This window comes from Mesitornis unicolor, unplaced genomic scaffold (genome assembly GCF_000695765.1).
Source record: "Mesitornis unicolor isolate BGI_N332 unplaced genomic scaffold, ASM69576v1 scaffold27647, whole genome shotgun sequence".
Classification (NCBI taxonomy): domain Eukaryota; kingdom Metazoa; phylum Chordata; class Aves; order Mesitornithiformes; family Mesitornithidae; genus Mesitornis; species Mesitornis unicolor.
Genome location: NW_010198897.1, coordinates 1 through 20,354, shown reverse-complemented (window position 1 = coordinate 20,354; position 20,354 = coordinate 1). Strand labels below are relative to the sequence as shown.

The 20,354-nt window shown below is 36.7% G+C and overlaps 1 protein-coding gene across 1 annotated transcript in view; it reads right to left on the bottom strand.

The window, feature by feature from the left end:
* The window catches only part of DCP1B (decapping mRNA 1B), a gene marked incomplete at its 5' end in the record, with an annotated part of 43,862 nt that extends 24,392 nt beyond the window's left edge, over positions 1 to 19,470 (bottom strand). The window contains 2 exon segments of the mRNA XM_010189298.1: positions 16,776 to 16,903; positions 19,430 to 19,470. Coding sequence (XP_010187600.1) covers positions 16,776 to 16,903; positions 19,430 to 19,470 — 169 coding nt within the window.
* Between the last annotated feature and the right edge of the window lie 884 nt (positions 19,471 to 20,354).

Below are 20,354 nucleotides of genomic sequence, written 5' to 3'. Positions count from 1 at the left end.
GAACAAGCTAAATAAATTACTTAAATAATCTAACTGAAATTATTAAATATTAAGAGATAATCAGGCTTTAGAATTTTTAGAATTTGAAAAAGGTAGGTTACCTATAAATCAAACCTGAAAATTTTTAACAAAATCTGTGTAGGTCATTTAATACAGCTTAGTGACTGAATTTCAGGAAGTATATTATTTACTTTTTAAATCACAACTTCAGAGCCATTTCTACAGCTTCCGCCTTACAATTTTCATTTTTTGGCTACAGATTTCTCCTGTCCTCACAAACACTAGAGCACTTGATACGATTTACAAGCAGAAACCGACAGCTGCTATCTACCAGAATTATAGATGACAATTTCTAGCCTCTCAAAATCTGAAACATTTATTTATTTATTTATTATGACGATGAGGAATTTCTTATAATGTCTATAATTCATGCTAAGTATACTATTAAAAAGGAAGGCATTCTCTCTAGGATTATTTATTTTACTCTTCATTTGTCTAGCTTCAGCTTCCAGCTATTAGATTTTTGTCTTCTGGACAGACATTTCCATTATCAAAGTTTTGGTTTCAATGTACCCGTAATACATTATTTTTAAGCTATTGCTCCAGACTGCATACAGTATTTAAGCTTAGTAAAAACCAGAAATACATAACTACTGACTAGAGACTCCCCTGTACCTAGAAGTTGTTTTATACTTGCTGGTTTAAAAAAAAAACAACAAACAAACCAAAAATTCTTCAACTATCATGTTTTATTCTTGATATTCTGCTTTTTAAGGTACGTCATTCCCTACATATGGCCTAGACTCTTGCTCCTGAATATGTAAATCCACACTTGGCTATATTAAATTGCAATTTCTTTACACCCATCTTACAGAGTAGCCAGAATCCTTTATGCTGCTCATCTTTTCTCTTTGCTATCTACCATTCATGTAATATTTGACTATTCAGTAGACTATCAATTCTCTCATTTCTTTTTCTAGCACTTAGAAATTTGCAGGTTCCACTTTGCAGGACCTACTGAAAAAAGAACTAAAGTAGGTTATATCCACAATAATAATTTTTAATCTATGGGTTTTAAACTTAAAACATGAATTAAAGCACACCATGTTAATTGTGTGCCTTTCTACTCCAGTGCAAATGTGATCCCTTTGTCCAAAATAACGTCTTTACAATTATGCCACAAGCACACGATGTTCCTTCCACTTTGCTCAGGCTCAAGAAGTGAAGGAGTTTTGCCCATTGAAACTCTACATCCTGCTCATAAAGCAAGAGAGGACTGCAACAAGGGAAAGAAGATATAAAAAACCTGCAGCTAAGGCAGCTGCATGCTATCTTGGAAAGCTGAATTCCATCTCTGACACTGCCCGAGAGATGATATGCAATGATTCGCAAGTTGTGAAATGTCATTTTAAGTGGCTGTCGCTGAGTCTGTACGTTTCATTTCCCAGTGTCTGATTTGAGCTCCTAGACCTGCGTGTAAGATCCATGTGCGTGACCTGGAAAAAACACCAGCTACTTGTAATCACAATCAAAGTCTGTAAGGAGAGTTTTTGAAGATATAAATTATAAACATATTGAAAAAAATAGGCCTAAGTAATTTAAAGTCAGGCACCCTGTATTTAATTCACCTCAGTAATTGTAACTACTCTGCCCTAGAATCCCAATTTCTAAACTAGGGAAGAATACTTCTAATCCAAGTAAGGTACAACGGTTCAGCCTATTTACGAGTTATCAGCTATTATACTGATAGGTATCACAGAAAACAACAAGAAGAAGAAAAAAAGCAATTAATAGGTCTGTCCCTAGTGCAGGACTTCAGCAGTATATAACAGTCAAAGCAAGAGGCCCGCATCGGTAATGGGGAAAAAACAGAACACTGAGTAGCTGCTTTTTACATGAACTACATTCAGACTATTTGATAACTGAAGCAAAGTCTTTATTGCAAAAGATGCTGATCACATAATTTAAAATTCCATAAGCAAAAAAGAGAGATTCCACAAGCAACCTTGATTTTTATATTTGCTAGTTTGAGAGCCTTAGAGTTCTTTTAGTTCTTTAGAGCCCTGAAGTTCTTTCAAACACAACACTTCGCTTAGCTATTTAGGTATTTGAAAACAAAACACTAGGAAAAAAAGAATTTTCATCTTATTATACCATATTAATAGTGATGTGACTCATCAACAGGACTAGAACTTTTAGGTTTCTTGCTTCTCTACATTGTGTAAAGCAGCACAATACAGCATATAGCCAAACCAAACTTAATTGCTTCTAAATAATGGAAATTCAGCTTAGATATAGCCTGTTACTTCTGGAAGGTCTTAGAGTGGAATCAGAATTTTTTTATGATGTCCCAGGCAAAAAAAGTCAAAAAACTGAAGGTAAGAGTTTTTCAAGCAACAAAACCCTGTATTTTGATATAGGTTTAATTTAAATTCCTAAAAAGCTGCTGAAAAAAACAAACCATGAAATCATCAGACACTTTCTCTTTCATTTAAAGGTTGATAAACCTCCTGATCTGACTTACTTGGGGAACTTTTAACATAGACAGGGAAAAGGTTGACTTGTTATTTCCATTACATTATATATGAATGAGCAGGAAAAAAAGACAGTTATTAAAGGGGAAAGAACCCTGCTCAGAAACATCTTAGTGCAAACTGATGATCACACATGGAGGGCGAAAAAGCTGTTTTTCAGTTTGACCAGCCAAATTCAAGTGATAAGGGAACTGTTCAAGCAATTTTCTTAAAAAAACCCACCCCAAAATAACAAGAATATTCACAACAACATGAACCCCAACAAAACACAAAAGCCCCTCAAAACCCCCTTCCCCAAAAGCAGATGGTTTGAGAGTGGGCAATGACTTGCAACACTACTGAAGTCAAGAAGAAGTTCCTCACCACCATCCGTTTAATTGTGCCTGGAACTACGCCTTAAAAATCATCACAAGAAACCATTTTTTGTTAATAGGATGGACCCTGAAATATCCCAGCTCAGAGATGGTGGACTGTTTGTTAAATCATGTCTGTGGCTCTACTGTGACAGCCTGACTTCAGCAGATTTTTGATTAAAATTTATCAGAAATTCTTTATGAAAAAAAAAATCAACTGTAGCAGACATAAACAAGACTGGCTCACTAGAATGCCCCTTAAATACCATCAAAGCTAAAATTATGTTAGTATTGCAGAAAACTTTAAAGCCCATTGATCCATTTATCTCCTTAAAGCTCAGCAGATGTAAGAGTCCATCAGCAGGTTCTTCACTTTTTGGAAAAGAGCCCAAAGGCAAAACTGAATTTGCAAGATTTCCCTTGAAATCACATTCTGTTGATGCTACAAGAAATTTTTAGTCATGACACAGGAATAGCATCTATGTTATGATCCATCTGGCTTAGTGCATTTATTTTTTTTCTCCACACCACTGGTTTTCCAGTCACATTCCCAGCCATTGCATCATCAGCTCCAAGTAATTTTTAAATCATGATAATGCTTGACACTGAAATTAAGGCATGAAGTCTTTTTATGCCAGACTATCAATTTCTTAAATAACAAGTCGTTCTTAATAAATGCTTTATTGTTCTTACTTATACATTGTTCTTAAATAACAAGTGGTTCTCATTGCTATTTCACAATAGACTTCTGAAATAGCCCCATCGGACTGGTGCTCCACTGCCTTTCATAATGGAAATTATTAAAGAGTCTCACTCAAGGAGTGTGAAAGCTAAGTGAAGAGGTATTACAATAAACAAATAATGGGTAGAAGCATTGTTCCATTTTTGGTACAGAAAAATTATAGACACTGAATTTAGAAAGGTAAGTGAAGGAGTTTGCAGCAAGGTTAAAAACTAAATCCAAATAGCCTGAGACAACAAAAGCATCCTTACCGTGGAAAAAAATCCATTAGAGAATAGCTCAATGGAAAATAAATGTAACTCCTCAACATCTGAAACTATCACCTGCATTAGCTTACCAGTGCTCTATATTCTCTACTAACTTTCTACAGCAAACCATAACACATCTTTAAAGCACTGATATGAAGCCAGGCCCGGATACACAGGAATCATCTGAACATAACAGAAAAATGCCACTACATGAATCTAGGCTAAACATATATATATATATAACTTCTATGAGCAGGAAAGCTTACATTAGCATAACACTACCACAAGTAGAAGAGGTTAAACTAGAAACTAGAAATCATGCTCTTTTCTTGGTTCTGCGCATATCACATCATGCCTGGTAATTAAACGCAATGAGAACTCTCCGTCAAGGAGAAGGGGACAACACTGCCTTTCCAACCTGGAGGCAAAAGTAAGTTTGCTTTTATTTTAAAGAATATGAAGGAGAGCTGCCTTCATCTTCGCAATTTCTAGCCTTTTTATTTCCATCCTGCCTTCCACTGGGTTAAGAAAACCAGCAGCTTCTCTTACGGTTTTTTGTGGAGTACCTGGTCCTGTGGGGATAAAGTCTGCTCTACTCTACGTGACATACACGGTTGGTAGAGGACTCATCAGGATTTGAACATCATGGTTTTCATTTATAATTTAGTCAAATCTAAGAATATGTTCCAAGTGACGTTTAAAGTGCATCTCTGAGGCACCTGCCAAAGGTCAAAGTACATCTCTAATTCCAGAGCTATAGTCAAGTTTAAGGTCAAGGTCAAGTTCTTTTCCAAACTCTGCAGATACCCTTTTTTCAGTATGATAGAAAAGAAGAAAAAAAAGGAAGAAATAATAAATGAACCTCAAATAGGTGTTCAATAGCACGTTATTTTATGGTTGGTTTTATTTCCTGAAACCTGAACTTTTACTATAATCAGACTGAAGAGCTGTCACCCCAAATGGTTTAACTGCCACAAAATTATGGACAACTTTCAAAAAGGGTTTTGTGAAGAAAATAAGCAATCTGAACTATGGATGTTTTTTCTAATTCTGACTATTGTGATGTCATCTCTTATTCCATCATTGCATACCTTCAGATCCTAAGTAACAGAAATACATTTGCAGATCTGGACTAAGTTCTTAACCTGCAATAACAAAAGTCTATGTTGCTTGTATGCATATACTTGTTCTTGTAACAAGTAACACCAAAGAAATACCGCAAGATCAACAGAATTTTAAAAAACAACTTTGTATTTTTCCACTTGTATACTCTGTACATGCCATCGTTTTGGAGGCAAGCAGTTTCTTCATTTTTCCTACACCATCTCTATTTCTGAAATTATTAGAAAAAGAATTAAAAAATCCGCATAGAAATAGGCAAGCTACTCTTCCTGAAATTTCAAATGTTTAGTCAATATTTATAGCACATCTTATGTATTTGCTTTTATTGATTTGCCACAGCCTGTTAACATGTTATTATCACCACATTAACAATTTCTCTACTAGTACTCTGTAGCCATTCCTTCCCTTACAGTCAGCTGTTACACTGCCTTCAGTAACACCTGCTTATCTGTAGAGTTGCCATTGGAACTGTTAAAGTACATACGATTTTTAGTGATACAATACAATTCCACAGGCACAGGAAGGACTTTCACTGTTCTCACATAATGGCAGGCAAACAGTTACAAGTTTACTCCAGTTGCAGGTAGATTCATGCTGTGCTCACAAGCTAAAGTTCAGTAGATGTTTGCAGCGCAGACCCTTTATGATTTCACTGCATTTTCGCATGCTTTAAATTTAATATTGGTTCATTTATCATCTTAATGTATTAATAAGGATGTTTAAAATATATTTTATGACCTATTTTATTCTTGTGAAAGTTGCAATTCAGTAATTTCTTTCATGAAGACACAAATACCCCCTATTTGAATGACTTGATTGCTTTCTACTTTTGATTGCTGTAATTATTTTTTAATGTATTTGTCTACTTTTAAAGAAATATTTTAACTATTGAAGTTAGTGTTCAGATTACTATGAACACTAGGAGTTTACTGACTTTTCTGCCTTCTTGCACACAAGATATTCTGCGTAGGTATATGTACAAAGGGAAAAACAGAATGTACTCCTGAGATTAAGTTTGTCACTTGTTTGCAATTTAAGCAATAAGTATTTATTTGTTTTAAACCTGTAATCCAACAGAAAAAAAGCCCCACATTTATCAAATCCATTTTATATTAGCAGCTAGACATTTCACAACAGCAGCACTGGGAAGTACCCTGTAATTTTGAATCCCTGAATATAGAACAGAGATACATTTAAATTCAAAATAAAAATCTGGAATTTTGCATTGGGTGACTTTCATTAGAGCAATTGTATGATTTTCACACAGGAAGTAAAAGTGCATATTTCATTTTGCTTCAGAAGTCAGCAGTATTTTACTAGCTCATGCATAATCCTTTAGGAATAAAACATATCAGTAATCATCTTCTGCTTCCTCAGTTTATCCCCTCCTTCAGCTTTTAACTCTCTCAGTGCAAATTTGAACCTCTACTTTGTCTTCTGTTTGAAAGACAGATGTAAAAAACATCCACGTAGAGACAAATCAGAATAGAAACAGAAGAGAGATGACAAAAAAAAAAAGCGGCAAAGCAGTGCAAGAATTCATTGATACCTTACATAAAAACCCAATGTTCTTTCTCTCCTTTTCTAATTATTACAAAATTTCACGAACTTCTTCCTTTGAGAAATGCTACACATTTCTGTGTAGAGGACTTAACACTGTTAAGCAACTAATACTGAAATAATACAGTAAAGCAGTTTGACAGAGACAAAAGAATTGGTGGAGCTCATCAAACTGAGTCCATATCCTGTCTAAGACAATGACCAGCAACAGATGATTCACAGGAAGAACCTTCCTGGTCACTTTATTGTTGACTTCTGATGTGAAGCATGTGTCTAACATCACTTACTTTTTTTAACCCTGGCTACAGGATCTCTGGTTGCTTTTATTCATATAAAAATATCTCTGCTATGCAAAAGGATTACTGAAACAGGCTCCAAAAGAACATAAGAGTATGTGGGTCCAAAATAATGAAGCCAGCAGGTAAAAGCCACTTTTTTTTTTTAAAGACCGATTTTAAGCAAGACATTATGGCATGAAGACTTTATAGTTTATTAAAGTAAGCTCTGCATTGCAAAACCAACAACTGAGCTGCAGCCACAACCATCAAAGCACAGCAGATAGCAAATAATAAGCCCAATGCTGTTACTAGTTTGTACGCCAGTTAAGACAAAAAAGCAACACTGCGTTTGCAGCCTCAGTGTAATTCCACTGCAGCAGTTGCCCTGTGTTTCTGTATAGAACACATTCCTTGTCCTTTAAAGGGTATGCCATCTTATACTTGAGAAGGGTTTCTTTCTTTTTGCCTCCTGTAATTGAAAAGTATTGTTTACTGTCAATTTAAGGCTTGTTTTGACGAAGAGAAAGCTGATGAGGCACTCAAGGGCTTGTATTAAATCAATACTAGACAGAAGTGAGCAGCTTGCATAAGCGCTGTGGGATACACTTGCTCACATATTTATCTTCCACGTTTTGAGAGAAGGTTACAAATATTTTTTTATATATACACACTTTTAAAAGAGTGCGAGTGAGGAAGCTCACATTCCAAGAGAAGTTTTCTGGCTATGTCAGGAGTGAAGTCCACCCTCTACTAGACAAACCTATTTTTTTCAAACACAAGAGGATATTATCAGAGAAGTCCGTGCTGATCTACAGAAACCAGAGATCGTCAGGGCTCGGTGAGGTGATGAGCTGACGGGTGGATGGCGCCCATTATCTTCACTTCTCAATCCAAGTTTTCCTGAAAAACCACAGGGGGAGGAGGCGGCTCCAACTGAGCATTAAGACACAGAGGACAAGAAAAGGATTAGGAGTGAAGAGCAAGGAAAGGAAGGATAATGCAAGAGAGATTGCAGACGTTTCAAAGAGCTGGAAAATAGAAAAAGTTTCTAGTTTTAAAGACAAAGTTGTCAGTAGTTTAAAGAAACATTCAAGTTTTAACTTCTATACAAGGCTATTACATAAAAGAACTCTGAAGTAAGAAACAATTGACCAAAAGGAATTTACCTTTACTATATGTAGAAAACATACTCAGGTTCAGCTGTTTCAACGCTCCTTGGAATTTTAAAATGTTTCAAGCCTTTGTTCGGCAAGCGTATCACCCACTAACCAGCCACCAGCCAGGTGAACCTGAAGCGAAGTACAAGGGGAAGCTGGTGCATGAAACTCAGCTCAACTGCTTCTACATCAAACCTGGAGGTAAGATGTTACCCAGTTGTGTGCATGCAAGCTGTACTGGTATCCACCTGCAGTCTGTATAATGTATGACACTACACTAATAACTTATAGTAATAGTTGGGGATAAGGTACTGTGAAGTCCTGTATGTGTGATCACACTATCATAGGACTTGGGTAATTCTTGTAATTCTGAAATCTGTGGAGTTAAGTAGATGGATGGCTTTTCTTGGTAATGCACTATCTTTTGAGCATCTATATGAACATCATTTTTCCACTTACACTTTGATATGAAATTAAAAAAAAAGGCACATAAGCGTAAGGAACAAGAAAGAAAAAGGTGGGATTTTTGTAGACAGAGAGGCTAAGTTTAAAACATACAAAATCTCAAAATACTAAATGCATATGTGCGTGTGTGAAGGAACTAATTTGAAAAGGGGGTTATGCGAGAGAGTTCTAAAAAGCAACTATGTAATATTTGCAGAAGAAATACGTAAGCATTCATGCACATATTTACACTGATCTGGAAACATCTATCATTTTATGCTATACAAGGAGGTGTGTATGAAGTAGAGGCTATACAGGTGGTCACATGAAAATGACCTCTTTAATTAAAAAAAAAAGAACTGTTCCAACTCGAACTCTTGAGATTTACTGCATCATATGCCTATCTTATCTTGAAAAGATGTCCGGAATGCCCAGCGCTGGCAGCACACTCTCAGCAGTAAACGGCCAGACAAGCTAATATGTTGCTTATATGCTGACATCCATAAATGGGAAAGAAAGGCTGTCTAGCAGATATACGCACTATTACACTCCTCCTATTCTATACAGAAACTCATCCACAACTGCTTTTAACTCTATTCTATATACTTTTCCTACTGAATTGTTTGCCCAGGCAGGGATACAGTTCCACCATACATAAAATTACCAGCCACCAAAAATTACATAGCTTTGTTATCTTAGCTCCTTAGTCTGCTTCTTCTCACATGCCATACAGTTTCTCTGACTTTCAGATTGGACTCCATCATTCCACATAACTAAAAACCTATGTTAGGATTACTACACTTTTTCCTTATACTTTTTTTTTAACCACCTTCATCACACAACAAAAACATGACATTAGAGCAAAAAGATGGCTGCAGTCATCATACTTACAGTTGTATAAAGCCACTTTGCAAATGCAAAGCATTCTAAATTGTTTCCATTGCTCAGTCAAAGACTTCCACAACTGGTACCAAATTCTCAGGGTAGGACGGATGAGGAAGAAACAACAAAAATACCCTTTCAGGAAAGTCTGAACAGAAATATCTGTGCTGAATTGGGCAGGGTAACACAGGACGTGGTTTTACACGTCAAGACTTGTAACTTAATCTTAAGGCCTTCACAGCTGGCAGGTACAACTTCCACTGGAAAACATATTGTATTTAGTTTAAAGGAAAACATGAATAATAAGGCAATCCTGGAAAAAATAAATTCAGAAATACTCACTAGTACAAACAATTTTGCTTTATAAACACGAAACAAAAGGGGGGTAATACAGTTCCTCCTGGTTTTGGGTTGTTTTTTATTTTGTTTTGGTTTTTTTTTTTGTTTTGCTTTGTTTGTTTTAATTTGAACCTTAAAAAAGAAAATCACAGAACTACACTTACTCTCCACAATAAGCGTACGAAAATCCCAAACAGCCTAAAGTAGAATTAATTAAAACCTGCTAATCCTAGAATCACATTAATAATTTAGTTTGGCTGGGGCCTCTGTCCATTTAGTCCAGCTTCCTGCTCAAAATAGGGCTAGTTTCAGTAAGACAGGAAAAGAAGAAATTAGAATCAACTACAAGTTACTACAGAAAAGTATATTCTGTGGTGCTTTTTCAGTCAATTTATTTTCTAAACTAATTTGCATATATGCATACTTCCTTACAACTAATTATCCTGTTCCTTTCACTGTGTTAAAAACCCACTCCTGCTCCCATAGACTGAAGCAGAGTTTAGTCACGAGTTTCAAAACCAGGTGTATCAGGTTGTATACTCTATAACAGGCAAGGCAACTATCACTAGACAGCAAGATCATGATTCCTGACCTTAAAAATCACCTGCCTTGAGCCAGCACTGCTGCACGTCCATCCACACCCGATTACGAAATAGTGTTTGGTTATCCCATCAAGTTACAATAACATTTTTAGATCTCAGCAGGCCAACATTAGAGATTTTTAGGCATCCTTGAAAATTAGAAACAGCACAAAAATCTAATATATAAATGTACACATTTCATGTTTTTATTTATAGAAATGTAAATCAATATCTACATCATTTCCAAGGGGTAGTTCATTATTTTTCTCGACATTCTGAAGCGATTTTTACCATGTTATAAGCAAACTAAAATCACTAGTAGATTGAACTATAAACCACAAATAGATAAAACTATATGGGAAATGTAGTAGGAAATTAGTATGCCTTTATATATGCTTTTATAACCTGGTCTAAGAACAGATAACTTCTGAGCATAGGTACAAGAATGTCAGTAAACTGAGTGCAGACAGCATCTCACAAGAAAAAAGAAAATTATTGTCACTATGCATCTGATAAACAAGTTTCTTCCTGCTCCTATTTATTTGCTTCTCTCAAGACAATTTGCACATGACAAATAGTTAAGTTGGACACAAACTGTAAAACAGGTTTAAAAAAAACCCAAAAAAATCCCCATGCAACATGACAAATCGCATGCCGGACCTTAATTTTCTAGGTTTAGAATCAACTCTTGAATACAACATCAACATATTTTCAGTCCATACGTTTTAACTGTAAATTTATAAAAGGAAAATAATATCTATGCTTAACAGCGTTAGCACTCCAATGCTCTCAGCAAAACTGAGGTTTCACTTCAAGGTCAATGACATCCAGGGAAGACAGTCCTGACCTCTGCCGCTGTTCTGTCCTGCTGGATGCTTGATGAATTTTTATAATGCTGATTAAAGGAGAGAAAGTGGAATGGGTAGAAGGAGGAGCGATTTGTTTATTTCTCTGAGACAAAAAAAGTCTCCAAGGACAGAAGCTCAGGTAAATCACAAGCATTCGTATTCTGAACAAATGGCAGTGGTCAGTGCAGGCAGGCTTGCACAAAAAAGCTTTAGCCAAATCTGTTTCGCAAACAACAGGCTGAGAAGAGAAAACCTCTAATGAAGGCAAGGCCTGTATGCCAAAAATTACTTTGAATTTCTATAGCTTGAGCTTTCACTTTTCAAATATTTTTGCTCCAAATCAACAAGTATTTTTCAAAGAATTTTAAACTACAGAAATATTTTCTTCAACAAAACATAGAGGTTCTAGCAGGCCAGAAAATAATTTTGCAATCAAACAACTTTAAAAAAAGTGTTTTTAAGTTATTCAGCTGTGACAAAACTGCTATGCTTTGCTTAATGATGCAGCAACAGAGAGTCGTGTAATATTTCTGAATCAGAAGACCACTGAATTTAGAGAAAATACAAATTGAATGAAGTTAAAAACATTTAAAAGTATTTGTTTCAGAATTCAAAAAGACCAGTGAGCATTTGAGGAAAAATCAATTGAATACACATTGCAATTTACTGTGTTCATCCTGTTGGGGTTTTTTTGTTATTGGGGCAGATAGTGTATGTTGGCAGGTAGGAGGCTGATAAATAAGTCTCTCCATTTTAAACTAATGTTTTCACTTGAACCAAAAACCAAACAGAAACTCTATTACATTGTAAAAAAACAAAGCCTGGAATATCTGTTTTGCCTTTTTCTCAATGGAAACAATTGAGCAAGTAGTTGTGTATTGGTCAATATGCAGAAGGCTGAATCTAAATATAAACACAACTAAATTTAACCACCAAATGCTGGTTTCATTCTCAAATAAAAGCACATTTCAGGAGGAAGAAGAGATCTGAAATACTGAATTACAGAATACATTATATAGTATAGACTAAGAACATATTTCAGGGTAAAAAAGACACTACAGTATCCAAAGGAAGATTTGTTTTTCTTTACATTCATTTTTACATATCACTCAAATTCTATTACTGTTGTCTCCTGCTTCCCCTTTGGAAGTAAATTTCCAATAGTCTTCAAACTAAGATATTCTTTTCAAGAGAAATGCTATTTGCAGAGTCAGTGTGTCTTCAGAAATGCCTACAGAAGTGGGACGCTTGTTAGCCACTTTTTACCAGGATGTATTTACTTAGAAGGGTGAACTGAAATGAGTCACTAACAGTCTCCAGGAAAATGAGTTATTCTATTTGAAAGGGCTCTAGGATGTTGTAACATAGAATTTGAGAATGAAAAGTAATAATTTGAGAAAAATATACATCATTATTTTTTCCTAAACATTTTACAATCACCTGCTCCTGGGCATATATTTGGAAAAAAATTCATACAGAAATAATTATAACCTACAGAGAGGGGAAAAAAACCAACAAACAACCCAAAACAACCCCAAAACTTATGCTGCTTCTCTGGACATCTGGCAAACTTCCCTCTCCTTCCAACCTCATCTCATCTACTGGATGTCTTTGCAATGTGGGAATCTGGTAAAACACTAGATTTTCAGGGTTAGACACATGGTGACAGGTTAAACCAGACAACTCAAACTACTATGAGGTTATGCACGTATCACATGTGTATAGACAGTTTTACCAAAACCAGGCATGTCTGGTCTGCTTTTGTACCACTTCCTGAACTTCTGCAAAAGCTCAAATTCAGTAGAATATGCCACATCTGACTAGGAAGCTTAATTCAGTTTCAAGCCTAGGATATAACATGATCAAATACCTTGCTACAACTGTGGCACAGAAATGAAAAGTAACTTATATGCCTAAATAGGCACAGAATCTAGTCAGATAGAAAATATTTGTTTATCCGCCACATAATGTTTTCTCCACCTGCTATAGCACAAAAGCACTCAATTATCCTGTATCAGACCATTGTTATAATTAGCATGATAACTATTATAAGGTAAGATTTTGTACTTTTATTTTTTTCCTGGCAGCTGAAATGCTCAAGGTGAAGCTAGCTCTAAGATATGCAACTTAATATTCACCAAATTCTTCGTGTCCAGTAAACATGAAAAGCAGTATTCAGTGATGAAATGATAGATCAGTCAACCTGAGCAATAATTCACTCACCCCGCATACACCCATATACACCTGGTACAACATACAGTTGGGAATAGTTGTGAGTAAATTATTATATAGCTGATCAGTGCTAAAAGGAGAAAATGAAGTTATTTTAACTAATAGTTTACAGTTATGCATTTCTTCTGAACCGTCTCATATTAATCAGCAACAAGTCTCAGGTGACAGGCTCTAAAGATCGGCTTTCACAATAAATATCACCAAAGATTAAGGAAAAAGGTAGTAATTATGTAGCGTAATTATGTAGTTAAGATCACTCAAATGCGGAACCCAGCAAATTTTTTAAAACCCTTAAAATCATTAGATGACCTAAACAGAAACAGAACTACTGTCTTGCTCTCAGAAAGAGTTTAAAATTGCAGTTGACTACATAAGTTTAAAGGTCACATTGAAAATACATATTTGATCCATAAACCTTCTGTTTCTTGGTGGACAAGGATTTCTGCTGGCATTAAAAACTGCAATTTGATTTTCTCTCCTGGCTTTGAAGTGAACAACCCTAGCTCTAGCAGAACAGATTTCCCAAAGTACACTTTTCCGTGGATCAGTGCAAGCATTCACTGGCATGGATCCCAAATCCAGCCTGAAAAGTCCTGGGATTAGACTGTAGGTGTCTGCAACACAGTGTTTAGACAGTATTTCAACTACAGATGACCAAGATCATACGGAATAACAGAAGAAATACAAAAACCAATAAAGTAAAAAATAAGATCAAAATATTCCTTTTCTTATTTTAAGTATTCATAAAACATTTATTTATTATGTGTGATTTGGGAAAGCTTTTCCTATCGTAATCACACATCGGATGCAAAGCAATCTTTGCAAAATGACAGCTATACTATGACAAAATGTTGACAGACTTGTCCAGTACACAAGTACCACCTTTTGCTGCCAAAAACTGCATTTCAGACTGTGTGATACAACCAGCCATAGATATTCAGCTCTACTGAAATTAACTTGGTTTCAAAAATGATTCAGAATATCAGAAAAAACAAAACACTGGGCAAGACTTCTTTACTCCTCCAAACGATTGCTTTTGTATTTTTCTGAAATTTATAGTGTCACAAACTTCAAATGCAAGACCTGTTACATGGGAAAGCAAATATACCAAATAGAAAAACAGAGGAAACTCTGCTAGGTTTTTTTATATCTAATATGAAGATATGCATGAAAAATTGAGTCAGAAGTAACCAAGTCAAGCAAAAGGTTACAAAAAACATAACTTATTTCCAGATCCTGTGAAGTATTACTGCCAAACTATCCACTGTCTGTGGACAGCTATTACTGAGTACCCCTTGTTAGCAGCTGGAAGCAGGAGATAAAAATAGCAATATAAGATTAGGGCACGTTTTGGATGAAAACTCCATTTAATAATGAAGTCTGAAGCCTTAGTTTTGCAAAAATTATAAGATAAGTTGTATAATGAAACAAAACACAAGGAAAATATTCATACAGAAAATTCAAGACAGATATTCAGATTTGTGTTTGGATGAGACCCCAGTGAAAACAGAGTGTTAATGCTGAGGAGGTCCCTTTATTTTATGTAGCAAAGGCTGTGAAATACACAGTAAGGAAGAAAGGGCTAGCGGTATCTGCATCTCAGTGGAGAAATCACTGCATGAAAAATCTGTAGGAACCTGAAGAAAACCTGGAAAAGTCAAATGAGTTGGTAAATGACTTTTTTCTATGGGTCTGTAATGCCAGTTTGCTCTGGAAACAGCTGTTTCTATGAAAATCTGAGAAAACAAAAGTGTTTCCTTGGAAGTACCAAGACCTTCAGGTTTTTTAAGAACTAACAATTAAGCCTTTGTTAGATTATTTGAAAACACCAGGGGTAGTATTTAGGGTACCCCTAAATAACTAGGGGTAACATATCCCTATACCTGGAACACATCTGATACTAACTGCAATTCTAAACCAGTGGAATTTTTTTCTAGTAAAGCAAACACAAATCTTCTCTCAGACAACAAAATTATCAAATAACAGATAATAGATTTACCCATGTTTAGATTGAACAGCTAACTGTGGTGAAACTCAGACCCACAGACCCAGACTAAAGACTGTCTTAATTCACGTCAGCATAGAGTTATGACAACTTGTACTATCAATTGTCTCAACAGAAATGAAAAATTGTTAGATCCGATTTCAAAAGGTAGATATTACTGTATATATATATCTATATACACACACACGTAAACTTCTAATGGAATTTCAAAATGAGATTAAAAAAGATTACATATACATAGGAAAGTCTCTTCAAAATCAGATTGGATAAATAGGTCTCATGGTATTTCAATTTCTAATGTCTGGTATAGTTGAGGTTAGCCTGGAGATGTCTGCATTGCTTTTCAGTTTCTTTGGTAATACCAATTCTTTGTCAGCTTATAAAATACTCTCAAAAATAGAAGTTTCATTTTGGTTATTTAAAATGTTATTTCTCTATTGTTTCTACCACATAGCGTGTGTGAACAACAGGATTCCCTCTTGATATACTTTCCAACTCCAAATTAGTTTATGAAGTAAAAAGGTCTAGCAGATTATCAAACTGGGCTGCTTTGTATGCCATGAATTTCCTCTGCTTTTACTTCATCCAGAGGGAACACTTCTGCGTCACAGTTTACATAAAACATTTTTGCAATCTGCTTTTATGCATCAAGAATAAAGTCTAGATCATACCACAGCTCTGCTTCCAAGTACAGATATAAACTGTATACTTATAACCGCTCATTCTCATATAGTTGCACATTGTAACAGTCTGTATGTATACCTGCACGTAAAAGTACAACTTCCTCATGTCTTCCACTTATTTCTGAGTTTGTCTGACACTTGCTAATTCTTATCTAAAGAGAATCATGCAAGATAAACACAGAGCCCGAAGCAGTAACTTTGTCTTTCATCAGGGTTTCAATTAGGCTCAGCACTATGTTATCAATAGCTATCCTTAATAGTTTAGAAGTAACTTGCCTTCCAACCTGCTGTAAGGACAGTATTTTGGAGCTGAAGCAGAAGACAGGGTTTGAATTGGTTGCATTTGTCTATTTTTATGCAGAAAACCAAGACTACAAGTATTACTCCAACCCTCAGTACAACTACTTCATAGCGAGACTTTCAAACACTGACTGGGGTATATTCAGAACACAAATATCTCTGTGAGTCTCTACTCCCATCACACGCACTCGAACACAAAAGTCTATTATTTGTTCGTTAAATGAAGAGTATACTGTTAAGCACATTCTAATGCTTTCTTTAGAACAGTGGCATTTTAGGAAGCACTGAGCAACTCTTCCCTGTCAGCACATTAAAAAGCAAAACCTATTCCTTCAGTTGTAACTGTTACCCGGCTACTTTCAGTCCTTGAAAGCTGCAGCCCAATCTTTTGGACTGCCTTAACCAAGAACAGACTCTGAAGAGGAGCTGACTTCTTCTGTATTTAACCCAACATTTCACATACTTACATCTGGCATTTCTGTACAGTAGAAAAGGGTCCTGCAGCTGGAAATCGAGGTCTTTAGTAATGGGTTCTGTTCGATTTTCCATGCTCAGTCTGTTCATTATTGTGAAGCCATGTCTTGGAGAAGCCGATCTGAAAATTATCAGTTAGAAACCACATCAAGTCACGGAAGAAAAGAAATTACTAGAATTTCTTTGTTGTATAGTTCTTCAATTTTTGGTTTCTTTTTTTATTATTTCGAAGAGATATTACAAAAATCTAATTTTATTGCCAAAGAAATAACAATTGACACTTGCAGCGTTTTGTGCAATCCTTTTCATTATGTCAAAATCCTGTATTATGTATGAGAAGCACCACTGGTCTCACAGCAGCTGCATCTGTAAATGCCACATCTGTGATACTGCCACTTGAGATCCAATGATTTAGTCACAGCATAATCACATCCACATATCTAGTTTTCACTTCAAGTTATAAGGCCTACAACTTCTGAACAGGCAAGATATTACAAAACACCACTTTGTCCCAGACCATCAGCATCAGATTATCCAACCACCACCATCTACCTTATAGTTCCTTGGTGGAGTAGAAAACAGCAATTAGAATGATTCAGTCATAAGCCAGAACAAGTGCATTTTTTAACACTCGGGTTAACAACTGCAGATAGTAACAGTCAGCCCAGATAGGATTTTCCATACCATCTAGAGCATAAGATCAAAAATAAGGGTGGTGAGACACTGGAACAGGCTGTCCAGGGAAGCTGTGGATGCTTCATTGGAAGTGTTCAAGGTCAGGCTGGATGGGGGTTTGAGCAGCCTGATGTAGTGAAAGATGTACCTGCCTATGGGTAAGGGGGTTGGACTACATGGTCTTTAAAGGTCCCTTCCAACCTAAATCATTCTATCACTCTAAATCATTATGCTTATTCATGGGGGTTACACTTAAAGTCAGTGAGATATTTTTTATTAATGTGAGCTGTTAAACCCATCATGATCCTGACAGGAGATATTACTTTTAAGCAAAGTATGACAATAAAGGAAAAGATGATAGCTAAACATTTGGGAAAAGTGCCGTCCCTGGTAATGGCTGGTGGATGGATTTCTCTATGAAATCCAAAGCACAGGGACCTGCATTACAGGACTGGAGTCAACAGAAAATTAAACAGAAGTGGAACCCTTGAAAAGAATCCTTGTCTCCAACAGTCAGTACTTCACTTAAAAGAATCCAAATAAAGAAACAAAAAACCAATCCAATTCCATTGGTGTTAGCAGAGTCAGAAGTCTGTTTTTTTTACAATTCCTCAGAATTTTCAAAGATGAGATAAGTGATAAATAAGTCAGTTCAAGTAAAATGGTGACAATGTAAAGTAATGTGACAACAGCCATGAGAAGCAACAAAGGCAATGCCAGTGGCCTCCAACCACTGTTGGTCTGTTGGCAATGTTTCTTCCACCAGATTTTATTACTTTGTTCAAAGCCAGAAGAAATTAAACTTAAAACTGATGGGGAGGGCAATGTATGATGTTATTCACAGCTCACAACCTGTTCCATACTGTTGCCTATAGGGCAGCCACGGTACCAATCTCTGCTGTAAATAGAAACTTCCTCAGCCAACATAAAGAACAGTGAAAGATCACAGGCTCCAGAAGTGCCAGGTTACATGCTGTCAGTTTTGGAGTGCTTAAACCAATATACCAGAGAAATATTACTTCTGTTTTGCAGTACACAACTAGCCACCTCCCCCTACTGCTAGCACAACTAAGGGCCGTTTCTTTCCTCTTGTGGTTGTAATCATAACAGCATCTTATCTCCACTTACCTTAAAGCCGCTTAGAAAAATTACTGATGACTATTTCCACTGCTGGTACAAAAGAGCTCAAAAGATTAAAACCAGCATTCCCACTTCACGCTAAGCTCACAGCCTCTTGGGCCTCCCTGTCACTTCACACAAACATCTCTCGCTTTTGCAAAACAATCTCTTGCTTTCTCACTTCTCCTACCAGATCCTCATTAACATAAACGCTGAAAGTTCTGCTTTGGTGTCCCATCTCAGCAGCTACTGCAAGATCTGCTTACTGTGACTATTGTTAAAATCAAAAAACAACACAGTAAGCACTGGAGCACTAACTTGGCAACCCAAATGTAGTGCAGGCTTCACAACAGATCTAAGGTATATGCTAGAATAAATGATGTAACCAATACTCTGAAAAGCAACAACCAGAGCTGCTAATAAAAGCAAGCATTAAAAACATCCAAAATGTTGGAGGAAAAACGAATAATCATGCACAAGTAATAGAAGTTCTCTAAGCAGGGGACACAGTATTTTACAAGTGCTACCATTCCCTTACTTTAAGGAATAGCATTATTTAATTCACTATTTGGTTTTTGTTGCAGACACCTTTTAAACTGCAAATGCTACATACTGTGTAAAACAATCTAACAGTTTTTTATTGTTTGCACATATTGAGACTTAAATCACATTTGGAAGTCTTATTCAAATACAAGGTGATGTTTTCTTCTCCGCATTTGCCTCTGCCAATTTCAGTTTCTGTTCACCCTTCAACAAGGGGGAACATTTTACTTCATTCAGCCACGCTCCATCCCAGGTAGCTTTTCCACATCTGCAGGTTTCACCTGCAGACATTAAAACGTTACATCCTCACCTTGTGTAGACAAACAGCGTTCCCTCCACATCGGTCTTCTCCTGAAGGAAAGGAAAGTTGAGAAAGTTGAAACCAGAGCAGCATTCTGCTAGTCATCGGTAAGCTCTCCTTTTATCTCTGTTTTACCAATACCATCAGTCACACTTCTCTCACCTAGGTCATGAAAAAATAACTAAACCCAACTTGGTGGTGAGAGACTAGAGCTAGCACAGGCCACCATGCAGCTTGACCCCAGTTTTATGACAAAAAATGAAAAGGCTAAAGGCTCAACACCATGAGATTAAACACTGCTCTGGATTAACTCTGTGACACGTGAGGACAGTGCACAGGCCATATTCAGGGAGAAGTGTTTCCAAACAACACCTGCTCTCAGGGGCAATGCTCAGGATGGGTAAGGGGGAAATCACACAAAAGGCCAATTGCAGGGGTTCTTCAAACACAGGCCCTAAGCTCCAACGTTACAGCAAACCTGCAAATAGCCATAATGTTAAATTACCAGAGGATTCCTCAAATTAATTTATTTTAAAAATCTTAATTGCCTTTTTAGTATCTCTACTTCCAATACACTCTGGTACGTGTTTCAGTTCAGTGACAGGTGTTCAGAGAGCAGAGGAGCTCCCGAGGCCCATGCCCTGGTTGAAACCCCAGCCTCCTGCAGGATACAACTCTTACAGCCTCATGCGCCTTTGGGAACTGGCTCCCCAGGGGCTCCCACGCTCCCCAGAGGCACTGGGCCAGGCACAACCCCTCACCCAGCTTGGTGGAAGCAGGCAGCACCCCAGGACACCCAGTTGGGCCAAAGGATGAGGCAACCCCTCAGCACAATCCTCAACCACCTCCACACCTCAACCATGGCAGCACCCACCCCACTCGCTGCACACGGCGGAGGGGGGCGGGGCCTTCTCACCCCCCGACCCCCTCCCTC